A 27,137-nucleotide genomic window follows, 5' to 3' on the forward strand; every position below is an offset into this window, starting at 1 on the left:
GGGTCATGGAGAGCGGCATTGCTGCATTCACACCCACTCCCCGTGGGGCTCCTGCTCGGGGGCTGCAATGGGGAGGGGTTGCCTTCAGCCTTCAGTGATGTCTTAAAGCCCTGCTAGACGGTGGGAGAGATGTAAACTTCTGGTTTGTTTTAATTTTAGAACCTGTGTGTGGTTAGGCTGCACGTGGCGGTAGGGTGCAGTCCGTGAGCTCTGTGTAGCGCTGAAGCAGCAGCCTCGCACACCTCTGAAGCGCTGCTCCGAGTGCCGACCACCGAACGGGGCGGGAAGGGGGGGGGGTGGCCCCGGGGCTGGAGCAGCTGTGGCTTGTACGTGTGAAGGGGAGGGGGAGCAGAGCATGCGATCTGGCAGGGCTCCCCTGGGGTGGGTGTGGAGAGCAGGGCCTGCCCCTAGGGCATCTGCTGCTCCGGGTCCTTGCCTGAGCGGGCCGTCCCAGGGGCCCTCCTCAGCTGCCTGTGCTTAGGGGAACCAAAGGCTGGTGCGCAGAGCTGCTGTCCCTCCGCCCCGGGGCTGCTGGGAACAGGGCCGCTCTGCCAGGTCTCCAGTGCTGGTGTAACTCCAGCAAAGGGAGAGCCGGATTCCTGGCAGCAGCATGAGCTGGGTTTCTCTGGGGCAAGCACTGCTACGCGTGGAGAGAGAAGGCGCGTTCCGGGCCGAGTCCCAGTTCAAAGAGAGGCAGTCTTCAATGGTAACTTAATATATTCAAATTTAATGAAAGCACATTATAAACATACCATAGCCACGACTCGAGACAGGTTCAGTTCATAAACAGTAACATGAGGTAGACTGACTAGTGAAGCTAGATTCACCAAGGTTTTGGTTAAGAAAACTTTACACTAGGAAAGCAACATTTTTAACCGTCTTCGAACAGTCACAAAAAGCAATTACATAAGTTAAGCAAAAAAGCATCTGCATATGATTCTTTAAATCTTAGTTTACATTCAAATTTAACCTGTGAATAGACAAGAACATCTACAGGTAAAGGGTAACGCTGGCCCGCTGAATACATTCATAAGAGCGGCCTTGACAGGGAGGCTTAAAACCAAGACGGAACAGCAACCACCGACGTCAGACACGGGTCTCCCTCCCGGGGCTCCCCAGGCAGGCGGCCGCAGCGCTGGGGGCACAGGCCCGTGCCTGGCTCGCTGCGCTCCCGCCCGGCCGTGGCTGCAGGGCCCTGCTTCCGCATGGGACAGCGCGCCAGCTGCGGCCACAGGTTTAACTACTGATTCGGTAAAGGCAGGGACACGCGCTGGCTCACCGGCTGCCTGCTCAGCCTCGAGGACAATGCTGCACAGAGGGCTAACTCCTCATAGTAGTCTCAGCACCTGGAATTTTAAGAACTTAGTGCAAACATCAAATATGCAAAACGAAATGGAAACCATTTTCTAACACGTAATACCTGAAGCTTCCACACCACGCTAAGACTCGGGGCTGGCCTTGGGGCCTCCTGGCAAAACCAGAGCTACTGGAATACATTCAGGTGTGCAGCAAGAGCTTCGAGAAGCATCTCCTACATCCCTACTCCTTCCACATGTTAAAGATAAGGCAGGTTGTGTCTGAAGGGAAGTAAAAAATAAATTTACAGAACTGGGTTGTTCAGCTGAAGTTTGCTAAATTTACAGCATCAGAGTTCAGCTACATTGACGCATACATACGCAAACCATTTGCCTCTAGCCTCCGTTGAATATGTTTTTTTCATCTGTAAACATGTCTTTTCACAAGATAAAAAAAAGTTGCTTAATTAACACTATGCTCAAAAAAAAAACCAAACGTGGCTTTGGCAGGTTCTTCTCCAATGCGTGGCAGGCCGAGTGTAAAGATCTGTTAATTTCATTGCTTTTTGGGGAGTAAACTGATATTCCCGCATCGCTTTTAAGAACACACAGCGTTTTTCTGTTTACTAAAGGGGTCGCGATGTGCAGGAAGGTTTCGGGGGGGGGGGGGGGGCTGTGCGTGGAAACCTCCGTGGGGGGCAACCCACGCGAACCGGGTGAGCAGAACAGAGCGCTGCTGCAACTGAGCCCCGACACCCCACGCTACCGCGCCCAGTTCATTCCGAAATGGCCGAACACGGCACAGTAACGCACTCGGGCGCAGAACAGCGCGTGCCTACCACTGCAGCCGCCATTTACGGACCACAGGCTTCCAGAACCCTGACGAGAGTGAGACAGCGAAGGTGACTTGCTGGCGGTGACCCTGGGGCCTACGTGAGGATGCTACGAGGAGCCTTGGCTTTGTCCCTGGAGCCGAGGAGGGGGACGGGGAGGAGGAGGAGGAGGAGCCTCGCGGGGCAAGGTGACGCTGCGGGGAGAACCCGGGTGCACAGTGCCTGCCGTGCCTTTGCCGATTTGTTCAGGTTGAAGTCGTAAACTTTGAACACCTGTGGAAATTTTGCCAAAGACAGTTTCCATACATAATTACAAATCTTAAACTAACACTGCACAGAGAACAAGACTATTCCTTTCAATACAAATATCTACGTTCTATTGTAGTTTCAAACCCCTGAGTATTCCTGTACCACAGTACAGAGCTGAAGAGACGCAGCGGGCTCCCTTCCACGGATCTGCCATAAATCCCACACGCTGGGCTGCGTTTCGCCTAACACATTCAAGCTAGCAGCTGCGGAGAGCAGCTTCTTCCCCGAGCTCAGCTGAACATAGAAAGGATTCCTCTCCAACCAAGTTACGTCCTCTTCCTGGAGCCGCCAGCTTGGTTGGCTGTGTGAGCAGTCTCGGCAGTTGCGACCGATCTGAAAATAACCGGAATGCAGGATCCTTTAAATCATAACCGAGGTGGTAATTTTATCCTTAGGAGTACAGCCTGATTCAGAATTGTGGGGAATCCTTCAGAGCAGTCTCGATAAATATTGGTTGCACTTTGCTCCACAGTGATTGTACTTTTTTTTTAAAAAAAAAAAAAGTTCTTTTTTTTTTTTTCCCTTTGTTAGCAGTGTCTTAGCGAAGCTTATACATGGCGTCCAGTCAGGAAATAGAGCGGTTTGTCGTCACTGCTGTTAGCAGTTTGAAACTCATCCCGAAGCCGGAACTGCCACTCATCCTCCAGCTCCAGCCGGACTATTGTCTGCCGCAACGAGCTCCTGTCTTGACAAATGACGCAGAGGGTGGCGCCTGCGATTGAAAAGCACGTTAGATTCTCAGGGTATGGGAACAACTCTATTTCCTTTGTTCATTTTCCTAAGATATTTTAAAGAATCTGCTGCTAGGTAGGAAAAAAGAAGTGTTAGAAGGGTCTACCAATGACTCGGCCAGCCTAGGCCCGCGTCAGCCCCGAGAGCCCCAAGACAGAGGTGCACGTGACCGTTGGCAGGGAGGCATGGACAGGGAGACGCATGTGTGGTGGGGGGGCCGCTCTGGGTCACGGGACGTCGCTCCCAGACTGGGGGTGCTACCATCCACCGTAGCAGAGACAACGCTAACTTGAAGCCAAGATCCTTAAATTACTACTGATAATTATGCCAAAAGCATAAAGCCTACTGTTTGGGTTGTTTTTTAATGGGATGTTTGAGTTTGTACAAGGTCAATAACGAAACTGAAATCAAAGCACAGTCAGTCCCTCAACTGACACCCAGGAAAGTGTGCTGTAATCTCCCTGAAGTATGAGCTCCCCGTGATAAAGCACCGTAAGGGGAACAGTTAACCAAACTCCTGATTTCTCCGGCTTAACGAACTTGCAAGCTTCCTTCCACCTGGTGTTACCAGACTGCGAGGTCATTTAACCAGCAGGAGAGCTGGACACCTTCAGGGCTTTCTCTGTTCTCTGCTGCAGCCCATGCACCTGACACACGGGAAGTTCAGGTTCAGATCCCAGAACGGTGGGAGTTGGAAGGGACCTTTGGGGATCACCCAGTCCAACCCCCCTGCCGAAGCAGGGGCACCTACAGCAGGCTGCACAGGACCTTGTCCAGGCGGGTCTTGAATATCTCCAGAGAAGGAGACTCCACAACCTCCCTGGGCAGCCTGTTCCAGGGCTCTGTCACCCTCAGAGTAAAGAAGTTCTTTCTCATGTTCAGACGGAACTTCCTGTGCTTCAGATCCCTCCATTGCCTGATCCAAGCAGGGGAAGGACCTCCCTACCAGGCATCCACTGCCTGTTTTGGGGAAGAAACCCCCCAAGAAACAACCACCGGAGTGGCCCCTCGGGCCCACATCAGCTCTGGGGGTTGGCGACAGCAGCAGCATCCCCAGGGTGGCTGCCGCACGGCTGCACCTTTCCACATGGCCCCAGCGCCAGGGGGAGCCAAGATGGTGTGGGAGCAAACTCCCAAACGCCGTTCTTGGGACTGGCTCAGGGTCACCCCGCTGCCCCCGCGCGTGCCCCAGCCTCACTTGGCACAAGAGGGAAATGGCTCAGCCATGCCACCCCAAAGGCACCACAGCTCTGTGACACTCTTTGGCAGTACGGAATTCCTATGGCAGTTTGCTATTTGTTAGTGTTAAAACAGAAAGACGAAGAGATATTTTGAGGAGGTTTATAAAGTCCTGGTGGGGGCAGGCCCCACCACTGTCTAGGTAAGAGCTTCCCCGATCTACAGTACCGAATATTCGCTGCCGTTAGAGACAGATGACCGGAGCAGAATTTCACCTTCAGCAGTAACGCCTTGCTCTGAACTCTCACATCGCTGACTGCACAATTCACTGACTGATTTCTATGTATCCTTGTTTTTCTGCACCTATTTCCATTTGGTGTCACTTTGAAATAATTTCAAGAATGTAATTTGTCACAGGTTACCCAAGGTTCCATTACCTGCGCTTATTACCAACAGGAACAGCAGTTTTATACGCTCCCAAAAGAAACACTCCATCGATTTCTTTTGAAAACAATGGCAGCGCTATGTGGGAAAATACTGGAGCTGTTCAGTGAAGCTGGTTATTCTTCTCCCTTTCCCCTTCCCTCTGTGCTGTTATTCGTCGGGAACGTGGCGGGGATGCCCAGTGGCGCAGCGAGATTACCTTTCAGAAACCTGAAGCGCTTGAGGAGGTCTGCGCCAACGAAGGAGTCGCAGAGATAGAGCAGAAGCCCGCTGAAGAACACCCCGTCGCAGCTGACGTTGACTGAGTGCGGGCGGGAACTCACATAGCATATGGCCACCTGAAACAGAAGGGGAAGAGAGCGGGAGCGCTGCTGCGTTAGAACATGCCCGAGTCAGACTTGAAGCGGAATGGAAATACAACTTGGTGATACAAGGCGAGTCAGCGGGTGCTGGTAAAAATACAGTCCGACAAGAACGCAGCACTGAGGAGACTTCACCTAGGAAATGAAACACAGGACAAACTTCTAGATTCAGATTTGGTCACAAAACCTGGAATATGTTATCTCAGGGCTCGTGGGTACTGAAACTGCCGAAGCTTGAGCTCTTCTGTGCTGGCGCGTGTCGGCTTTTGATGACCGCAAGCATCAACCAAGTGGTTCCCAGCACCGGCACCCTCCTGCATTTCAGTGCTGGGACGGCTGTTGGGCATTGAAGGGTTTCTTCTCTGTCTTGCCATTGACCTCCATGTAATTTGTCAGAACAAAACCCCTGCTTCAGATCCAGTTTGAACTGACCAGTGGGCTGAAAAATTCTGATCTCCCTATCTACAGACATCTAAGGCACACTTGCAAAAACCTAGTTTCCCTAGAAACCCAGGCTCGTAAGAAGAAAAGCATCTAACAGGTGACCTGCATTACCAGGGAAAAACTTTGTCCACCAGTGAAGCAAGCCACCAGAAAAAGGTGGTATCAAACTGTCTCAGCCAAAACAAGTTTGTGGCAAGGACAAATCAAACACAGATGATACAAAGCTGGATGACAGAACAGTGATCTAAAACATTTTGCGGATAGTTTTTGTGCAGACAGCGATGCAGCACACCAAGTTCTGTCAAGAACAGCATCACTTTCAGATTTTTGCTTCATGTGAAATATTATACCAGAGAGACGTGCCCAATTCCTTTGCAAACCACATCAATCCATCACAGACCTCCAGGGTCTACCCATGGCAGTCAGCTAGGAGGCCTTACTGCCACCTCTTCCAGTGGAGTTGGTCCCTGAGCTCCACCAGCAGAGTCTCACTGTTCGAGACCGAAGTCTTCAAACACTACGCTTGATGCCGAGGGTTCATAAAAGAAGGGGGTTTCAACACAAGAACCATGTTGAAGTAAAGGTGTGCATTTACTGGTCCCCATTATCCCTGCAAATATTTTGTACCTCAAGCCCGATGTTCAGGTAGCAGTCGATGGCCAGTACCGGGTTCTTGAAGTTATGAATGGCCTTCGGGAAGAGTTTGTACGTCGCATGTTGAAGGAACTTCTCCAGGAGGAATTGAGACGGGGCTGCCAGCAATGTATGCTCGCTGTCAGGAGCACAGACGTACTGAAGAGGCATTATTGGTGCCAGGCTCTCCGAAACCTGCAATTAAACCAAGGGGAGCCCCTGTTAACCCTGCTAACTCGGTCCATCTCCCCTGCAGGAGTTCCTCGAGCTGGGGAAGGGATCACCATGACAGGGCAGGAGGACAGACAAAGCTGGGAGGAAGAATCAAAAATCCCAACTCCATTTTGACACAGCACCACAGCACAGAAATAAATGTGTTGTTCTGTGGTTGCTAAGTACTTCTGTTGGTGTCTGCTCGCCTAAAGAAGGGACATAAAATCAGGAGGTCAAACTGCCACAACGCCCTTCATCCTGCCTTACTCCTGGACAGTATCAGAAATACATCCTCCTTGCATGGAGTCATCCACAGAAAGCGTTTTCTGTGGAGTTTTCTCACAGGCCAGTCCATCACTACAGATTCCACTGCAACCACAAGAAAAGGAAAATTCGAAAACGGCCTCTCAAAATACTCAAATCCGGAGTGTGGTCAGTTAAATCTGAAATAGTGGGGTAAGTTTTTATAAGAGGGATGGTGTGGGATGTGTTTAAGATCACCAGAAACACAAACCTGTAAGATTCCTAGACTAAAGCCCACCCTTTGAAATACACCTCCATTTAGAGCTGGCACAGGCGCAACGCACTCTGTATAAAACATCTGGTATCCCCACACTGTTTTTGTAAATATTCACATTTCCCGGGTGGATTTCAGAAGGTTCCAAGTTTCAGTGCCTCTCCTCAGGTCTCTTTCTGTCAGCAAATGCGAGGACTGGAAGTCATCACAAACCGGTAAACACTGGGAACTTTAAAACCCTTACAACTGGGTCCAGCACAACCTGCCTGCTTTTTATCACAGTGCATGTCTGCAAATTCTTCCTCCGTCACAGGTACCAGTGAACAGCTAGACCAAACTCTTTCCAATCCCAGCCTGTCTTCTAATAGATTAGGAGGATTATTGTTAATAATTTACAGTTAGCAAAATACTTATTATTTTCTGTTTCTGATGTGGCAGCCCTACCACAGAGTAGGTCGTGAACGTCAGATAAGCACTAAATAAATCTAAAGGGCTAGAAAACTCATTATTTCTAGGGGAAACGGGTCCTGGTTTCACCCTTCACATCCGCACTCACCACGATTTTCGGCTTCACGACAAAGTCCTTTTGTCCTCCAACCTGAATATGCTTCTTCATGACACTGAAGTTGTTGAAGCGGCAGATGAGCAGGCCACTGCTGTTCGTCCGCAGATTAAAATCTACGTCTTCACAGAAATACCTGGACATCAAACGCAGGATCACTAAACCGGCTGCGTGGCTGCAAGCATTCCCACACCCGCTGCTGAAATGCACCAGGATGGGCTCAGCCAAGATTTTTGGAGACCGTCTGATATGGTTCCTACACAAATTCTCTACACACTTTGAAGACCCGCTCCTTCAATGTGCTCCCAGCGCAGGGAAGCAACTTCTGGTCATCTAAAGACCAGACAAGTCTTCACTTTTCAGTGCGTCTGTATGGTTCTTCCCCGTACCAAGTCTGGTTAGCCCTCTCATCCTTGTCACGTGTTGGCATCAATCACTTCTTCCCCACCCTTTCCTCCTTTCATTTTTTTTTTTTTCATCTTTTTAGTTCTGTTTTTATATATATTTTAGAACTGAGAGAAGCTCTGCAGCGACCATCTCCGTTTCTGAATAAGCCAGTTCTATATGACGTATTTTTTGATGAGCTGAAATCAGGGGATAAATGTGGCTTTGACAAGTATCTGGCTAGGGGAGACAAAGCAGCTGAGAAGTAACATTAATCCTGCGCTATTTATAATGTAACTGCTCACTTCCGTGGGCTGATTCCCATCTCACGATTCAACCAGCCAGAGACTGCGAAACCAAGAGCTCTGGAAACCACACCAAACCCCGGGTTGCACTGACAAGCTACAGCTCCTCACTCAAACACACCAGTTCCCTGGAAACAGCAGCAGAAGACCTGGGTGAGATGCCCCAGGGCCAGCCTGTGGCTGGCAGAGACAGGGCTTATTCTAAACTCACTTGGCCGGGGAGGGGCGAGAATTGGATATTGCTTCAGCCTGTAATGAAAACTAGAGGTGAAGCCCCATGATAACAGCGCTTCAGTGCAAATGCTTTAGGATGGGGTTAGGTGAGAAGGGGGGGGGAAGGAAGGAAACAGTAGAAAGTTATTTATTCATCTGTTTTTCTTGTAAACCCAAGTGGCAACAGGGAGGACAGCTGACTCTGAAGGAAATACAAGGAATCCTTCCTCACAGCATTTGACACAGCAATGGCTCAACCACTTCCTATACTCTTGTTCTTAGTCACGCAACAGGCTCCTGCCTCTTACAGAGGCACTCTGGAAGCTCCACACCCCTCCTGTGACTGACGTCGTTTGGGCTTCTTTCTTCTCATTGGTCTCCCTGTTACCTTATTCTCCTAAAGTTTCTTCTTTCATCTTTTCAGTTCTCTGCCACCCGCCCTTGCCCTTGCCTTGTGGTCTGTCTCTCCCAGTTCTTTTGGCTGACGGTAAGTTTATTTTGATGCCTTACTCAGACGCAACATCTGTCACTCTGTGTTTTATCTTTGTGACTGTGCGTTCCTTACCTTAGGATCCTTCTGTTTATCTTGACAGCATTTAGAAACACGGTGACAAGATTCTTACCACGCCAGCATATTATTTTACCACAGATCTACATATTGCCTACCTGTTTAGATCATATTGCACATTCTGGGTCAGGTCTATGTTGAGCAGTATAAAATCACGCACGTGGCACCTGGAGAACGGAGCCTTTGCCTTCCCGGCACTCAGCTTGCTGTTCCATTTCTGAACACCCAGTATTGCATAATGAACAATTTTGGGGGTGGCTTCAATGTGTTGGAGGACGCTTTTCAGAGACACGTTCTTGCTGGAACCCCCAGGCTCCAGGGGCTGGCTGCAAAACGTGATCATACGCAACATGTAAACATGGCTTATTATTTTTATCTAACATACACTGCATATATATACTTATATGAGTATACAAAGGACCAAGAAATTCCATTAACAATTGAGAGTGTTTATGCTAGATGCTGTAAAAATATATCTATAAATGCAGACTTTTTAAACAACACCCAATTAACCTTACCCAATCAATTTAGTCATTATAAGAAAATGGGCCTTTCAGCGGAATAAGGTCTTACACAGCAATTTATGAGAGAAGGAATTGCCTTATGCATCATTTCTGGAAGGCTATTTTCTCCGTAATGGACAGTATAAGCACTGAGAAGAGCAAGAGCTTAATGCCTTCTAAAAAGCTGAAGTTTTCAAAATAACCTGTTTTCATCAAGAAACAGAAATTGAATCAAAACAAATCAGGGAAGTAACATACAGAGAAATCACTCAAATAGTCACTAAAAGCAAGAGTGGCTTTAGGCAAAGAACAAGCACAAGCAGAGGCTTCATGGTCCTGACTGTGGGACACAGATGTAAGGGCAGAGCCAGGTGGAAGTGTTCGGCAGCAGAGGTTGGACGTTGGTGGTCCACAAGACAAATCTACAGCCTTCCTACTGCTCTGAGTGAAAAAGCTGATTTTTTGTATTTTAAGTAATATATCTAATGTCCAAGTGCACGGTTCCTGGGCTATCTGAATAATAACTGAGTGAATAATGACCTCTGTGAGGCCCTTTGGACAGCCAGCCTGGTGCTATTACATCAAAGCCACTGCTGAAAGCTGCTTTTGCTTAGCAATATTTTGAGTGCGTTACCAGCAGTTCCAGCTGCCCAACTTTTCTGGTTGTCTGGTCTTTCACAGCCCTTCAGATGCTGGAGATGAGCCAAAGTTGCAGGTGTGCTGCTGCCTGCGCTGAATCAGTGCAGGGACCCCACTGGTGGTTACTTACCTTGACTGTTCGTGGACGCTGTGCATGTTCCACAAGACGCAGGAGTCATCCATGACCACGATGAACGGCCACACGCACTGGCGCTTGACTCCCAGTTCCTCCAAGCGGTTTCGCTCCAGTTCTAGATTGTGGTAGGAAAGTTCCTTAATAAGAAACCTGGCAGCACCTGAGAAAACACCAAAAGACGACATACAGAGATCTTTACTAGACTTTATCACTCTCTTCCCAGAGGAAGGCTACATGAACATCTGCAACCACTACCCTTCATGAACTTAGTGCTCATAATTTCTTGGTTTAAAAAAGAAATCAGTATGTCCCTTTTCCAGTGTGAGTAGATCTAAAAGGCAGACACCAAGGAAACTGGACCTTTTAAGAGACTGCAGAACATGATTTTGTGCGCATTAATAGCACAACTTGAACCAAGCAGGGGCTGAGATGCTAAAACTGGAGCTACTTCAAACTTCTTGCAGGAAGAAGTCAGAGTCCCTGAAAATGAAGTGCAAAGTTCAAGCCCCCAGTGTTCAGCTGCAGTTAATACTTAGCTTCATCTAACTAAAAAACTTGCAATTTGAAAAATCATGTGTAAAATGTATAGAATGAACACTCGCACTCCAGGGCTGAGTAAAATGAGGGAATATGGCCTATAAAACATGAGATTTTAAACTGGGAAGGCGGTGATCAATCCAAACATATATTCCACATCTCTAACAGCATTTCTTACACACCGTTATATTTTGCACACATATTGTTGCTATTATCAGAGTACAAATGTGAGGAGCTGCTGCAAAGTTTCCTACAACAACATGATCCACATTGTTCAACATGGATGTTAGTATCTTCACAGCAATGCACCGATGGTGTTTCTTACCGACGCCAGCATTGTTGAACATGCCTGGCAGGACAAGCATGATGTGGTTGGGCCAGTATTTACGGTAGAGCGGCATTTCATACTCCTTGACTACAAGGAGGTGAAGGTGGCTGATGCCTTCCATGGCATGGTAGAGGTTCAAGAGGCCATGTTCATGACGTCCGCTTGATGGAGTGAAGATAGGACTCTTGACTGCATTCAAATTCTGCTGGAACAGGAGATATTTTAGCAGCATTAGGTAAAAAGCAGCTTATTCCTCATATGGATTTTTACTTATTTATTGTTTATACTGGATTTTAAGATAACTGATCATTCCAACACACATGAACTGGAAACTAGGAATGCGAAAAGGGATGATTCTCCTCAAAACTCCAGTCTGGCAAGAACTATGCAAAGGACTTTAAATCAAAAAGAAAACGGGGGAAAAAACCCCAGCCAACCACCATCAATTTGCAAATGTATGTCAGGCTGACTGGAATCAGCACACATAGTCAGCAGATGGATGAGAGCAACCCACGCACCTTGTCAGAAACGAGTGGGAGACGCATGCTTTCTAGATGTTTTCCCTGCTTGCTGAAGACAAAATGATTCTCTTTGGACTTGGGGATTATAAAATGCAGCTGAACCTCTTCTCCTAGCATCGAGGATGAAAACGTGAATGCATGCAGAGTAGAGTCAGATATCTGTATACAACGAAAAAAGTGAAAGAAAGATTTGCAAGCAGGTAAACCCATAAGGAGTATATGGCAACCTGCTCTTGCAGTCCCAGTGCTGGAAGGCACCAGAGAAGAACATCCAAAACATTCTTCTTCAGTAACTGAAGTTAACTCTATTATATCTCATTTTTCTCTACCATCTGCCATGTTACTTATGCATGTAACTTGCCTTGCTATTAAAAGAATCAGCTTTGTGTACCAGTAATGATCTTTGGCCCAATCAGACTCTTCTGAAGTCCACGCGAGCTGGAAATCATTTGTCAATATTTACAAGGAGAAGTGAAAAATACACATACTAGGAAGCAAACTGTCAAAATAAATTTCCCCAAAAGATTCAAAGAGCAGCGTAGTACGTGTATGCTCCTCCACAGGAGGATGCACTGTCATTCAGACACCTCAGCAGCAGCATGGCATTTTTCCTGTGGCAATATTCTTCTAAGCAGCCAGGTAGCCAAGGCAGACCAGGCCATTAACAAGGCTATGAAGAATCTGGGTGAGCTTCAGTTTGCACAGTGCTTCACTGAACCGTGTAAGTGTATACAAAGTGCCTAGGTATCAGATAAGATTTTACCCTACAGAAGCACCTGTCTTACTGCAAGGTCAAATCATTTACTCTTAGCAGTCATCTTTCTACAATCTTTACTAAAGTATTGAAATAATTAGCCTAAGTAAAGATGAAAAATGAAAGGGGCTTTATTTGGGCTCTTTTAAGGCACTGAAGAATCTCTCTCCCTTCATAACGCCTGCTATACAATGACTCCCCTTTGGATGTGTAATTTCTCTGAGTTCAATCATCGTAATTCTATATACACAGTTCACACTTGCACATACAAGTAGATATTTATTTTTATGACTAGTCATTATGTTTGACCAAGTGCACAAAGATGAGTGGAAGGAACAACAGATGTGCTTTGGGTTTGCTTGTGTCAATGTACTTAATGAAGCATGAGGCTTAAATCAGACCTGCTGGTGCTGCTCTGTAGTAGCTGACATTGTATATTTCCAGGTCAGCACGTCTATGCTGTGTTAGCTTAACAGCAAACTGCTGGAAAAGATTAGCACGCAAGGAAAGAACAACTTGAGATAAGAAACTTTCAGGTAGACTATTGGTGGTGGTTAAGAAATAATGTCTCAGCTATTAACCAGGAATAATCTTACCTGCAGACTCCTCCGAGCATAACTGTTTGTTTTAGAGATGAAAAGTTTTTTAACTAAACAGTTAAAAATGATCAGTTTTGTCCAGTGACTGACTCGTAAGCTACTGCTGAGAAGCACGCATCATTTCATACAAAGGGAGGAAGAAGTAGGCCTTCCAGTCTTCCATCACAGAGGTGGATGGCTGGCATTTAGGTAAGACAAGCATCTCTCAGTTTTACAGTCCTCCCCCATGAGATGCTGTGAACCCTCTGGGCAGGCTGAATAATGCTTTGGCTTGAGACAACTAGTCACCATATTCACCCTTTGTCAGAGGCAGCTGGAGAGGAGAACTGCTCATGCAGAACACAGCAGACTCAGTTGATGCTCCAGGGTCTGTAGCTCATTATCTCCCCTGAGAATGGAAGAATTAAACAATTCCATCTCCGGGAAGGTGAAAGTGTGAGTCCTGAGACCAGAGTGGTATGCCTGGAGAAACCACAGAAGAATCAAGGATGCAGTTTGCCCTTGGACCTTGACACCAACCTGTGCGGCAGGATTAATGTCCATGTACTGATGGCACTGCTCGCAGTGATGGAACGTATTGTAAGCTGCATATTTAGTCAACATCATGGACACAGTCTCCCTTTTCTTAGGTTCCTCTGATTTGGTTTCTTTGCTTGGTTCTGTGCAGAAAGAAAAGAAGTAACAGAAATTTAATGAGTGTTAAACTGAGACTGTGATCCTGTTAACAACTGTACAGAACACACAAATTGCTTTGTTCCATATAATTTTGGAGATCAAAAGCTCTTGTGAACTCACGTTTTCAACCAAACCAATAAAAACTGATTCTTTGTAGGAAAGTATTTGTAAAGAACTCTACATTTTACTTACCTTGCTTCACTCTTGAGAGTTGTTCTGTGTATACGGGACTTATAGTTCTGTACTTGGGGTCATGTACACTCAGGTCAAAAGACATTTTGCTGAAGATCTCAATGTCTGGCCAGTGGTCATTGCTAGACTGTGTAATTTCACTGTTTTCTGTATGATCTGCAACAACACACTTCAGGTAAGCAGTATCAGATACTCACTGAGTGGTGTTTACGTGACGTTTGCTGTTTTACAGGAACTTATTTCTGCAAAGGAGCTTACACAGGTGTACACACACACACAGAGGGACATCTTTGAACGCAGAAGAAATGGCCATTCCTTGGAAACTGCATGCAGGCAAAGGAGCCTCACAGGTATCTTTCTGCTCTGCTCCTCATCAGGCTCCTGAGGTATAATTCACTCTGGTTTAAGCATTAAATGCTCAAATGAATAGTCCTATCCGTGCAGAAGATACAGGCATAATCTCGAGCCTCTCTGTGGTGAAATGAGGAGCACTGTGTAAATGAGAAGCAAAGCATCCCAAGGCAGAAGGATGAATGCAAGGAGAAAGAGGTTGTATAAATTTATGAATTAGCAGCTGGTGGTACACAACAAAGGCAGTAAAAGACACATTCCTGTTAGAGAATGGGATGTGGTCAGCAAGGATCAACTGGAACTTCTTTGTTTTGATCCAACTGAGACAACTCTATAGTAGGAAATCAAGTGTAAGTAATGGGAACATTAGAAAGCACTGGCAAAGAAAACAACCTTGGACTGCACCTTGAACGTGAGTCAACTTGAGTTTAAAATGAGACAGAAGAAGACACAAAAGTAGGTGTGTAACCGAGGTTACTGATTTTAGAAAATCAAATTGAGATGAAGCAAAGGTTGGGTCTACAGACAAGCACATGCTCACCCTGCCCAGCCTGACGCGATAGAATGTGAGCCAGCAGCCATTAACCTCACCGGCACCATGCTACGCTCACATTCACGCACGCTGACGGTCAGGGGAGGCGTGTTAGTTCGCCCATACAGACAGTGAGAATCCTGAGAAAGCTTGCTCTGTAACTCAGCAGACCTGAGAAAACCAGGGACATGCCTACGAATGAGACTTGGACTTCTTAGAATCGCAGTTGCCAAACAACCAGTGAGCAGCATAACAAGCTAAGTAAAACTACCAGGAGCAAAGGAGCTTCAGAGAGACTACATCACAAAGGACATGAAGAATTAACAAAGTCTATGGGGAATGGAAAAATCTCACCAGTGAATGAAGATTTGTCTGAAACGTCAACCAGTGTGAGATAAAATAAGCTTTGCCAAATGTCCAGTTGAGGTAGACCTCAGAAAAGCACATGAAAACAAATAACAATTTTCTTTGCTATATTGCCTCAACTATATAAATTAAAATAATTTTTTTCATTTTCTTTCTACTTTGACGGTTACGTTTTCAAGAGAACAAAAGATTTACTATAAGCCAAGATGGAAAGAAAACTCTAGTAGCTTGATGCATACTCAAAACAGAGAGAAAGAATAATCTCCATGCCGGTTTTCCGAAAGAACAGGCATGTGAAATCAGGCAGGACACTGATTTCAATTCAAGCACAGCGCATATATTATCACCATTTAACAGGTAGACACAGGAATCTTCGGAGCTCTGGGTCCACTTGCTTTGACCTTGGTAGTATTAAAAACTTGGGGAGGGTGAAGGGAATAATTAAAGATGTTGAAGTAAATGAAAAATGTAATAAAATGCAACATGGGTTGACCAAAGAAATCATGTGTTACTTTCATTATGCAGCTATGAGATATCTATTTCTCTGAACAAAGGAAATGCAACACAACTTATCCTTCTGGACTTAAGTATTTGATATGATACTATATGGCAAATTATTAATACAAACGAGGAAAATTGAGACAGTGAATGGTCTGTAAATTGAAAAAGTCAATTAAACAGAAGATGGCAGCATGTAACATTGTAAGCATTAAGGCAGACGGAGATTACCAATGAAGTTAAAAGATCAGTAGAGGGGCATACTGTTTAACATTTTCACCAATGTCACCAACTCAAAAAAAAAAATTGGCTTAAGCTTGCCGATGGCACACTCTAAGAGTCATTGTCAATATGGAGAAGGAATCGAAGATCATCCAGAAAGAAATCAATGCCCTCGAAAACTGTAACAACAGAAATTTAACAGAAAAGACAGGAGTCACATGTACAATCAAGGACTAGTACCAGGCATTTCTGCAGCAGGTTGGGAGCGCCTCAGTTGGAAATGACTGAGTTGCAGAGGAACCCACGAGTACCAGCTACATATCAGTGCCAGTGAAACGGGAGAACGGAAAAGACCAGTGCTATCATAGGTTTCATCAGTCACGGGGCTTTCACTAGGAGGAGGGGAATACATGAGCTGTTGTACGCTGGGTTGGTTAAACATTCTGCAGAATACAACATCCAGTTCTGGTCACCCGTGTAACAGAAGGATAAATTGAAAAGAGATGTGCAGGCAAGAGGTACTAAACTAATAATGAGAATAAAATAATGAGAATAAAGAACCTGTCATTTGTGAGGATCCTTTAAAAAGATCCAGGCTACCTAGATGAACGCTGAGAGGGGGCAAGATTGCTGCCTGACTACAGCATAGAAGCAAACATCAAAGAAGAGAAAAAGTGTTTTAATTTAAATTAATATTTCCTTTGGTCCCAAAGAGAATGTTTATAATTGGGACATGAACATCTTTGGGTACGATAATAAAATAATATTTTCAGTCACCACAGCACAAGGTCTCTGGAAAAGCATTCCAATAGAAGTAGTGGGAGCAAAAAAGCCACAACCAAAAACCCCAAACAAATCCAAACTGCTCTTCTGAGTTCCACGCATTCCTGGCAGGGGTGTGATGCGTTGCTGTGATCACAACAGGCCAGACAACGTGATGCAGAGATTCTCTAACATTTTAATGTTTCATCCTAAGTTTCTGGGGTACTTTTAGTTCACATAACGAGACAATAACAACCCCTAAAGCTCCAAATCAAAGGAGAATATTTTTTTTCCATTTAATAGCACTTTCTGAGCAGAAATATGCAATAGTCTTTTCAAATGTTTGACAACAACTACGTTTGCAGGATGCCAGTCTAATGGTCACGAGATTTATACATCACGGAGTTATCTTTGCTACAAAACCACAGAGTTATGTAGAGAACACCCTGAAGAGGACTCTTTTTTTCAAAGCATTTGTGCGTCTCAACTTGAAGTCCTGCCACAGCATTTAATGGATCTGTGAGACCTAACAAATGAGCGTAAATCCAAAGAGGCTCCCCCTCCCCTTTTTCCTCAACACAGGATCTGTAAACTGCAGACAGAAGACAGTTGTACTGAAAATTGGTATCTAATTTACACTTAAACATAAATAATAGTGATGTTTCGGCCAGAAATGAAATGTTCTTAAATGTTTTGTCTGCTTAAAAGCAGTCAGTGCTTAAAAACTAGCAAGGAGAGTTAACATAGGCAGACGTTGCCTGTTTACAGTTTTGTGTTCACTTTCATTTTAGGGCTATCCAAATAATATCAGTCCAAAATACATTTAATAGTTCTCAGCTAAGCCAAATATAAAAGCTATGTTTTTATTTATCTGTATTTAAATATATGCAGACACCTACAGTAAGCCTAGCTACACACTAACGGACAGGATAAGTGGTAGGTGTAATAAGTCTTTCTGTTAGCCTAAAAATCTGTCACTGCTGAATAATACATAACAAAGGCTCTTTATAATGCATATTAAGAATGACTACTAAATACTTACTGGCATTAATCTCTTCTTCATCGTACACATCTACTTCCAGCAACCGGATCAGCATGCGGAAAAGAATCCTTAGGAACTGCAAGTATGAGCCAGTCTTTCCCACCTGAGCCAGAGATGGAAAAAAAATCCAAATCCCAACTCAGACTAATACGAAGGAAGGATACGCTTCAGATAAATGCCTTTGGGCTTACCCCATTCTAGCTCTGCCTGAAAACATAACAAGATGTAAAATTCCCCATTATGCTGAAAAGTATTTAAAAAATTGATCTGCTAGCAAAACTTGGCCCACAGCCTGTATCACTTCTGTATGCAGGGAGACTGGCAGTGATAACTGCTTCTCTACTGATACGCTCATGGCAATTTTATGTCCAGTACCATCCACACATGTTTCATTTAGGCTAAAACCTGACACACAGCATCACCCTTCCTCTCCATACCACTTCCAGCACTGACTTAACCTTAAAATTTGACTGATTTTGGCCTTGGAATACATCACTGCCTGCAACCTTGCGGGGGGGCTTGACGGTACGATCTCCAGTCCTCATCATCGGTCCTCTGACCCTGCTAATAAGGCAAGAGGAAGGAACTGCTCTCTTACTTGCGGTGGTCCTGTCAAAAGCAGCCGCCTGGGGTGAAAAGTCCTCGAGCCAGATGCCTCACCCTGATTGCTGAAGTCCGCATGGTGCTGTCGGGCTGTCGTCCACTGCCTGTAGTACAGAGACTGCTCTTCACTGTTCATGTCCTTGTGAAGAAGAGGCCTCAGAGAGCTCAGCCAAGACACGTCAGGGTGAGGCAGGAGGGAAGAGGAGGATGGCAAATTCCCACTCTTCTGCGAGCTCAGGAGACAGTAGGCAGCTTTCGACAGGACGACGATGCGTGGCAGCGCAGCACGGAGGGCCTTGCTGTCTTTGGCCGAATGCGCAGGCCACCGAAACGTCTGGGAGACCGAAGACAGTGATGATAGTTTCGAAGTGGTGCTGCTCGCCATCTGGTTACCCAGGGAGTCACATTCTTGTTTCAGGGTCTCTCCGGCTGTGAAACTAGGGTAGGTTCCCTCATCTACCGAGCTGTGGGCCACAGTCTGAAAGTTAAGCGACGGTGCTTGCTTCTGAGACTTGTCTGCAGCGCTTGAGGAGCTCACGCCATTGTCAGCCAGGGAACCTGGGCAAACAAAGAGCGGGCAATGAACAGATACGGGTCGACATAAGAAAATCATGAACTCATTTGATCTTTGGGACAATCCTAACATACAAATACTTCTGTTCAATGAGTGCTGCTGTGGCTTAGGTCAGTGTTTCACCATTTAAAAAGAAATCATTGACATTCATCTGTCCCTTTTGCTGGAGGGGCAACGACCCTTCTGCTCAGGTTCAGAGTCCAAACACAAGTGTCCCAATCCCAATCTCTGTATGTTAACTATCATTTCCCATCTTGGATTTGGAACTTGATGGTACAGTCTTCTGAAATTCAAGTACAACACACCACTCTATACATAGACCAATTTGACCTTCCTTTCTATGGAGAACAGAGCATTAATTTCACTGCAACTTTAATGTGAACTGGGCTATGCTCCCTCCTCCATACCAGTCAGGTTTAGCTGGTGTATGGGAAGATCTAGTGTGTGGCAAAGGTCCATTTCAGCTGTCTTAATACCTCATGCTCATAGGGAAACAAAGGGAATGACCCAGAAGTGCCTGAGGAACGCGAGGAACGCAAGGAACGGAAGGCCTGCTCCACTGATGCCTGAAGAGGTAGGGCAAGACCCAGCCATTCTGCTGGTCTTGGCAAGCAGGCCAATAGCCATCCTCACCCATAGCTACCCCTCCAGATACAGCATGTTTTTCTAGTCCTAAAATTTTATACTATCCATTTCAACTCTGATTTGTAAGACCTTTTCAGGATCCACCAGATGAAATTAGCAACAAATGTGAAATGTAAGTTTAAAAATAAAAATCACAAGGGATCCTTAGCTATGGCATACCATCCTCCCACTGCAACATCATCCCCTTTTAGCTGTACACAGGAAAATTGCTCACTGTGGAAAGAATCTGCTACTAACATTGCATTGCCTAGCTTGCCACAGGATACAGCTAAGCAACCCACATTTGACTCAACATCTCAATGTTTGCATTCAAATTCCAGTGGCGTAGGAATGCAGACTTGCTTTTCAGAGCAACAGCAGAATAACTGACCTGAGGTTCCAGTGACAGCGCTGCTATTACTCTGAGGTCGGTCCAAGTCTATCAACAGCTCATCAGAGTCATTCTCGCTACCATTAGCCTTCTCGTGCTCCTTCTCACTAAGGTCAAGAGCTACAATAGGCCCTCGAAATGCCTCCTTCGAGACATAGCAGCATGCCAGGCCTACTTCTTGCTCTAATGCAGTCCGAGTTAAGTAGCTGGAGTCAATTAGTCGAAGGTCACAGTATTTCAACGACCTAGAAAACCCAACCAAAGAAAAAAAATAAAGTTTTGTTTTCTCTGACTTTGAGGAATACTCCCTATCTTTAATTGCTTATTAAATATTCATGAACAATTTCATTAGCCAGTAAATATTGAATGATTTTTAAATATTCAGCACATAAGTTACGCTCCTTGGTACTTTGAACAGGTATTTACTAACCCACACAGTACAGTAGCTTTACTTTTCACAAACCACACTTTCCAAAATTTTAAACTGTTCCCAAATAAAGTCTAAAATACACTTTGTTTTGTGAAGAAGTAACTACTGGATGGTATCAAACAGTTTATCTATCTCCTGACTTATCTAAACATGTTAACAGAACAACCATATTGCAAGAGTAGTAACAGCACCTGGGGAAAGTTTCTCCTAGAGGGTCCTTGCCAGTTAAAATGACAATGCAAGGTAGACCTTCCAAATCCTGATAGGTGCGAGGGATCCAGTCATCCTGCTCATTTCCCCTCCAAGCCTGTGAACAGAGAAACTTCCAGTTACATTTAAACAACACCTTCTAAACCTTCACCTGTTTTTTTTTCAGTTCCTGCTTTTTCTTCGTATACAGAGTTCGCTTACTCAACAGCCAACAGGAAAGAGACTGTAAGTACAGACATGCATTTTTTCTGGTAGCAAAGAGTTAGCCAAGCATTAAATGCACAGAAAAAGTATGCATAGCATATGTTATTCAGCGCTGGAAATATATACCTGGTGTGGTATTAGTGTGGTCTGTCAGAAAAAAATGCAGTCGATGCCTTCGATTTCAAGCTGGCACAGATAAAAGTTCTTTGAAAGTAATGTAAAGCTAAAGTAAGACCTTCAAGTGAAGTATGAAAAATAATTCCATGATCCTCAAATATTTGCTTAATTGTTCTATATAATGAAAGATTGTATGAAAGAAAAAAATTTTCCCTTTCACTGGAGGTAATCCCACAAGAAAGGACTCCTTACCTACAGTCTACCAAGGCCCAAGACCACAAAACTGTACCATTTTCCCTTAACACTGGAAAGGCTGGTCACATCAGTCCCATGTCCTTACACCCTTCAGTCCCCTTGGTTCAGTGGAGCTTATTGAACCTGGCTGAGCCCATTTGTGTTCTCTGTGTTGGCTACAGCCTCCTAAAAGCATTGCTCTATATGCTGAGCAACTATATCTTTCTTGCTGTGTTGCACAGTACCCAAGCTTCCAGATGATACAGGCAGTATTTGATCAAGACAGGCATGAGCACCCTACAACAACCGTCAAAAGGAAGTAAAGCTGAAATTCTCATTTCAGAAATTCTCACTTCAAAAGGAAACAAGTCATTCTACCTCTACAAACACTGAAATCGTATTATAAAACTGAAATGCAAAAATGCAGGTTCATATCCAGCCATTCTTGTCAATACTTTATGGGTACCACCAGGAAAACTGAGAACTCCGCCTCTTAGATGACTGAGCAGTCAAGACAGGAGATCAGCAGAGAAGCTCTTTCCATACAATCCAGAGATACCATATTTCCATCAGATATTATATCAGATCAGATATTAAAGTCTCTCCAGACAAGGAAATTAAGGCCTAATGGTTACAGAATCATCAAGTATTTGAGCTACAGCATATCACCCTGCTGGAAAATTTTTTTTCCTATTAATAATGGACAAAATCCGTTCTGGAGAAGACTCTTCGCTAGCTGAGGCACAGAATCTACTTTGCTGAGTCATGACAGCAAGCCCAACCACTCAAACTGCCCATTAAAAATAATATATATATATATATATACATATGTACTATTCTTCTTAGCACAGATGTGTAAGACAACAAGATGCAGTTCTCTTGACAGAGCAACAAGACTTAACGCAAGCTTGGTGGATAACACACCTTGAAAGAACCACCTCATCCTGAACGCCCTCTTGGTTCGCCTAGTCTCAGCTTACACCCTTGATCTGTTCTCTCCTTACCCTTCGTCTTCCCTAGAAAGGCCATGTTTTATGAGTAATCTTCTCAGGCAGATGAAGGGGGTTGAAAAGGAGGACTCGCTAGCAGATCAGTGACTCAGTGTGCCATCTGACCATTTGAAAATTTCTACCAAAAAAAACCTATGATTATTTTTTTCTTAGCGTAGGAAGAGCACGATTTGGAGTAATATTCCCCTTTTCTGCTATGGCTCTATTCTCTTCCCCCAGTCCTGATTTCAGCATCCCCTGTATAACACGTTGACAGCAAAAAATTACTTCTCCAAATACCTAACAACATCTACTGGCTCAGTAAAGCAGTCTCAGCAGCAGGGAGATTTTCTGGCTCGGCAGGGTTAGTCTGGCTGTGTGTTACCCTGCCTTTCAAACAACAGAAGTTTCTGCAAAAGTGTATGGCTAGAAAATGAACTAGAGGAAGACAGATACAAAGCTGATTTTCTTTCTGCTAGCCTAAGGACTTAAAAACAAGCGCAAGTGCCCGGGGCTTTGAGCTGTAAACTTGCATACAGAGAATGTATTTCTTGACCATCTTACTCAGGAGGGGCAGAGAGCTGCAGCCCTCTGGGCTCCTCACTTCTACACTTCTCAAGTGGTTTGATTCTAGTTACACTTAAAGGGTGTGCCATGACAGCACACCTGGCCAAGAAAATATTTATTTAAATTATTTTCCCTCTCTTCTTTCATTCTGTACCTCTGAGTGTGCCATCCTCCTTGAAGCCTGGCTCCCTGATGGAGAGGACTCACCTGTCTGGCTGGCCAGAGGGCTTGTCTGATGGAGGGGGGAAAGGTGCAGCTCCCAGCCCTGCAGAGCCAGCTGCCCACCCTCCCTGCCCTGCCCCGGCACCACGCAGACTGCTAACGCCCTCCTGGGGAGAGGCTAGGTTCAGCCAAACAACTGGGGTCACAGCTGATGAATTTTAGAATGGGAATCAGTTGCCCAAACATATGCCCACACCATTTCAGATACCCCATGTTATCCCAGGCACGAGACTAGCTGGTACAGCAGCCCAGCAGAAGACTCACAGGTGACCTTCATCATTCTGGAGCATCACTGGGATAAACCACCTAAAAAGACACTACAGGTTCATCTTTGGGCAACTGAATCCCTCTCCTCACTCCCTTCATACGCATGTTTCAGAACTGAGTGGGTTGATTTCTAGTCACCTGCAAGGAAAGAAACAAGTCCAGAACTCTACATCTTTGTTTACTCCAAAAGAGTGTCTTACGTTGTGGGGAGAGGAATAAGAAGAATTATTCGGAAGTTTTTCCATTCTCTACCTGATCAAATTCCTCTATTCCAGATTCACCTGCAACAGCTTCACACTCAGTCCTGATCTGCACTACAGGCCTCACAGGCTGCTTCAGCAATGTGTGAGGGCTGCAGGCCTTTACGGCAAAGGGCCACAAAGCAGCCCTCACAGGAGTGACAGCCCAGAATGATTTAAGGTTGGAATTAATGCCTAGCAAAGAAAACTCAGTGGCACAGAGCTGCCATCTCACATGTGGTTTTCTCCTTCACAACTACTACTTTCCTCTCTTCCCTCTCCTGCTGCAGACAAGGTTTGAGAAGCAGAGGTGGTAGCTTTTTAAAGGGTATTTTATTTGCTTTTGGTTGTAGGTGAGCTCTTTCAGAAAGGCTCACAAAATTCATTCCTTTTCTATGCAGCTTTGAATACACTGTGTAACTCATAGTATAAACAGAAAATTAATCTCTCTGTGAGACTTAAAGCAAGGGTCAGGACAGATAACCAGGATCACTTTCAGGCTGGTACCCAAGGCAGGCAATGGGTTTCACTTTGTTTAATGTAGTGAGGTTAATTTAGGAAGTGGGTTTGGCTAGCTGAACCACGCTCTTATAAATCCATGCAAAAGTTTCGCTTGGTGCATATATGCTGTGCAGAAGAGGCTTTCAGCATGCAGCGGTTTAAGAAAAGAAGTCTATGACACACAGAAAACTCTACCAGTTATCAGAAGAGCAGAAGATAGATAGACAGAGCAGACAACAGATGCACTATACAGATACGTTGGTAGAAAGAATTAGTTTGCCTAAGGCAAAAGCTCTGCTTTCTGAGATTCAGAGACAAAACCTATCTGACTCATGCTGTTATTCGACTTTAACAAGAGAGATAACATCCAGTATTTGACTTCCTGAGTCAGTAACAATTCAGTTTTCTTCCAAGCTTCTAAATCATCTATGTTCATCAAAAGTACAGTAAAATTCCATGGAGACAGATACAGAACATGCACTCTTTTCCTACAGAATAATTAACCTATAAACATGTGAGAATGAACACAAACTGTGTACGGCAGTCAGATGACTATAACAGGCATACAAAGAAATATTTAATTTCTGCTAACCTTTAACCGTGTCACAAAGTGTTTCGCGACAGTAAGCTCTGAAGCAGGATTCCCAAGGAGGATCTCAAAACGATACTGCAGACCTAACTTGTCTCTTACTTCTTGTAACCTCTCCTTGGCCAGCATGGCTAGCTGCACAGACGGCACCCTAATGACGAGCATGTGGCCACAGCCATTCTTATCTTTTCCTGGAGAAGTGATAAGGTCATCCATTATGCTGAGCGTTTCAGGTGTGCTGTGATCTCTTAGCGAGGCCACGGTTGTGAGAGCCATCAGAGCTTGGGAATACTGCTGAATGAGAAGGTAGCAGCGAATCACCATGCTGTGCAGCCGGGGGTACCTTTGAAGAGATACAGTTCTGCGTTAGTACATGCGAAATCACAGCAGTGCCTGAATATTAGCCAAAAACCAGGACCACGTGGTAAAGAAGTGCCCATTTTTTTCTGTAGCCTTTCATTTTCATGGACAATAATTTTGCACAAAATCTAACTGTGTTTTAAGTAAATGAATATAACATGTTCCAAATAAGAACTTCTGTTCTGCAGAAGATACAGAGCCAAGTCCTGCGTGCAAGTTACAGCAATTATAAACTTCCATTATCTTCATCTCGGTCAAAATATCAGCTAAAGATCTTTAACTTGATGGCGATATCAATCATCTCGGTTCCATAGCACAGGCTAATAACGGCTTCGCTGTCCACAAGCTTTTTTCTTCTTAGAAACTTGGAGGACCATCACTGATTCAGTTGGGTTGTGGGAGAAGTACTTCATAATTTCACACATCTCGCCTCTCACCAGAAAGTCAGACTTACTTACCAATGGGGATTGCTGGCTCTGCGCCAAATCTGAACTTCGATTTTGCCTTTTAACTTACACAGCCAGTGTTTCTTCCTCTCTCATTACAGCTATATGCAGTGACAACCAATATGAACTCACAAAGTAAAATGTTAAGAAAAAAAAAAGATTAAAAACTACTCAAGCAAAAAAGCACTCCATTTCTCGACATTCGCCTCGAGTTCACTCACCACCGCAATACAGAAGAAACCTGTGCTATCATTCCTTGCGTGCTAGTCTTGTGCCACAGAAGTCCAAATGACTAAAACAATTAAAAGTTCCAAATTTCTCTGGTCTCTTTCTTGAGTAATTTAATAGACCATATGAGATACATTTGAATAAAGTTTTGTGTCTGTCTTTAACCAGTAGGTACAATAGCTTCCTCTGCATACCACAACCCAATCATAAAATCAATACATTTGAAAAACACTTTTTACTCCTCCTCCCTTAAAAGTACCCACTGCATTTTTGCTACTAAAACAAATGGACCCTTTCTTTGTCTGCAATGTTTTCAGGCTCTTACGCTTGTATGGCTTACCCACCCAGATGGAACAACCCATTTTTTTGAAAAGAGAGGCTAAATCAGTAAACTGTGAAGCAAAAGCATATCCTGGTCCAAAGGTACAGGTTCACCTCCCGTCAGTTTCTAGTCTTATCCTAACCCCATATCAGGGCAATACTGGCACACGCATTAATCCTCCTTCATCTTTTTCTCCATCCACATTTTAGGAACAGAAAGAGAGCAACAGTGACCACTATATCTTCCTTTGGACTTGGCTAGCAAGACTATGAGAATCTTAAAGAACTGACCTATTAAGATTAACTGACCTTATTATTATTTATCACATTCATTATTTACACATTTGTAGATAATAATAAATATTATTTATTAATTACTTAATTATTCACTTATTTTGCTAATTTAAAATATTTGATATTGCATTTTACTGAACAGATATATTTACAATTATTAAATATATTGACCTAAATAAAATAGGAAAAATAGTACTGAAGACAGAACAATCCCATTCTAGTAAATATTAAAATACAATGAAAACTACAGCTTGAACTGTTACATGGAATCTGTCCTCCTGATACACAGAATAGATTTCCACATCGCTGGAAACCACAGTATTGCCTACATTCCTGTAACATGCGCGTTTAGTAATATCTTGGGTATGTGCTATCAAAGTAGCTTGTTCTGGCAGCTGCAGGGTACTAACAAGCCATTTTCAGGCTCTGAGCTGCAGGAATCGAAACCATAGCCAGCTAATGAAATAATGAAAATTATGTTTTTGAAATAATGCCGCTCACCTGGGCCAACCACTGAAAAATTTGTTGGCAGTCTCAGCAGAGTGACACCGCAAGTGATGAGGTTTGAAACCTCTGGTACCTTCTTAGCTCAGTGAGAGCTAAGCCAAAAGAATAGAGCAACACAGCTGAGACTGGACTGCTGATGAATGGGCCTAATCGCTTCTATAAACTAATGAAGACTATCCCCTCCTTGTTCAACTGCACTAAATTCATTACAAAAAAAAAATTGCATACACTTGACAGATTCCAAGATCAACATCAAAGGTCATCATGCGTTCACCCCCCTGTGATGGGGCTCATAAATATGTCTGTATCCTTAAGCTCCCAATTAAACAGATTCCCAAGCTCCCATGTTACTATTTACCTTTCTAAAAGTGTGTTGACCATTTTTTCAAAGGTTTCATCACATCTCAGAAGGGGACTTGTGACTCCCCATTGGAGGGATTTGCTGTATTCATTCAACCCAAAGTACAGCTTGTCTTCACTTGCTGCATCACCCTGTTCCATACAGAGACAGCAAAAACATAAGGAAAACTGGAACCAATTTTCATTTTTTCCGTCATTTAAAAAATAAGT

The 27,137-nt window shown here is 44.4% G+C and overlaps 1 protein-coding gene across 16 annotated transcripts in view; it reads right to left on the reverse strand.

Annotated features, from left to right (window-relative positions):
* Positions 1-2,931: 2,931 nt before the first annotated feature.
* Positions 2,932-27,137, reverse strand: part of GREB1L (GREB1 like retinoic acid receptor coactivator) — a 149,256-nt gene continuing 125,050 nt past the window's right edge. For 7 of the 16 annotated variants that reach the window (XM_075416362.1, XM_075416361.1, XM_075416358.1 and 4 more), the window contains 17 exons: positions 26,926-27,059; positions 24,415-24,754; positions 20,464-20,579; positions 19,843-20,087; positions 18,249-18,811; positions 17,651-17,753; positions 15,115-15,192; positions 13,878-14,033; positions 13,530-13,669; positions 11,655-11,816; positions 11,134-11,341; positions 10,266-10,431; positions 9,092-9,319; positions 7,518-7,659; positions 6,226-6,426; positions 4,992-5,130; positions 2,932-3,149 (listed from right to left, as the gene is read on the reverse strand). In XM_075416362.1, coding sequence (XP_075272477.1) covers positions 2,986-3,149; positions 4,992-5,130; positions 6,226-6,426; positions 7,518-7,659; positions 9,092-9,319; positions 10,266-10,431; positions 11,134-11,341; positions 11,655-11,816; positions 13,530-13,669; positions 13,878-14,033; positions 15,115-15,192; positions 17,651-17,753; positions 18,249-18,811; positions 19,843-20,087; positions 20,464-20,579; positions 24,415-24,754; positions 26,926-27,059 — 3,285 coding nt within the window. In that variant the 3' untranslated portion in view covers positions 2,932-2,985. The other 9 variants (XM_075416366.1, XM_075416364.1, XM_075416365.1 and 6 more) reach the window with 7 other exon arrangements.

This window comes from Opisthocomus hoazin, chromosome 3, assembly GCF_030867145.1.
Source record: "Opisthocomus hoazin isolate bOpiHoa1 chromosome 3, bOpiHoa1.hap1, whole genome shotgun sequence".
Taxonomy (NCBI): domain Eukaryota; kingdom Metazoa; phylum Chordata; class Aves; order Opisthocomiformes; family Opisthocomidae; genus Opisthocomus; species Opisthocomus hoazin.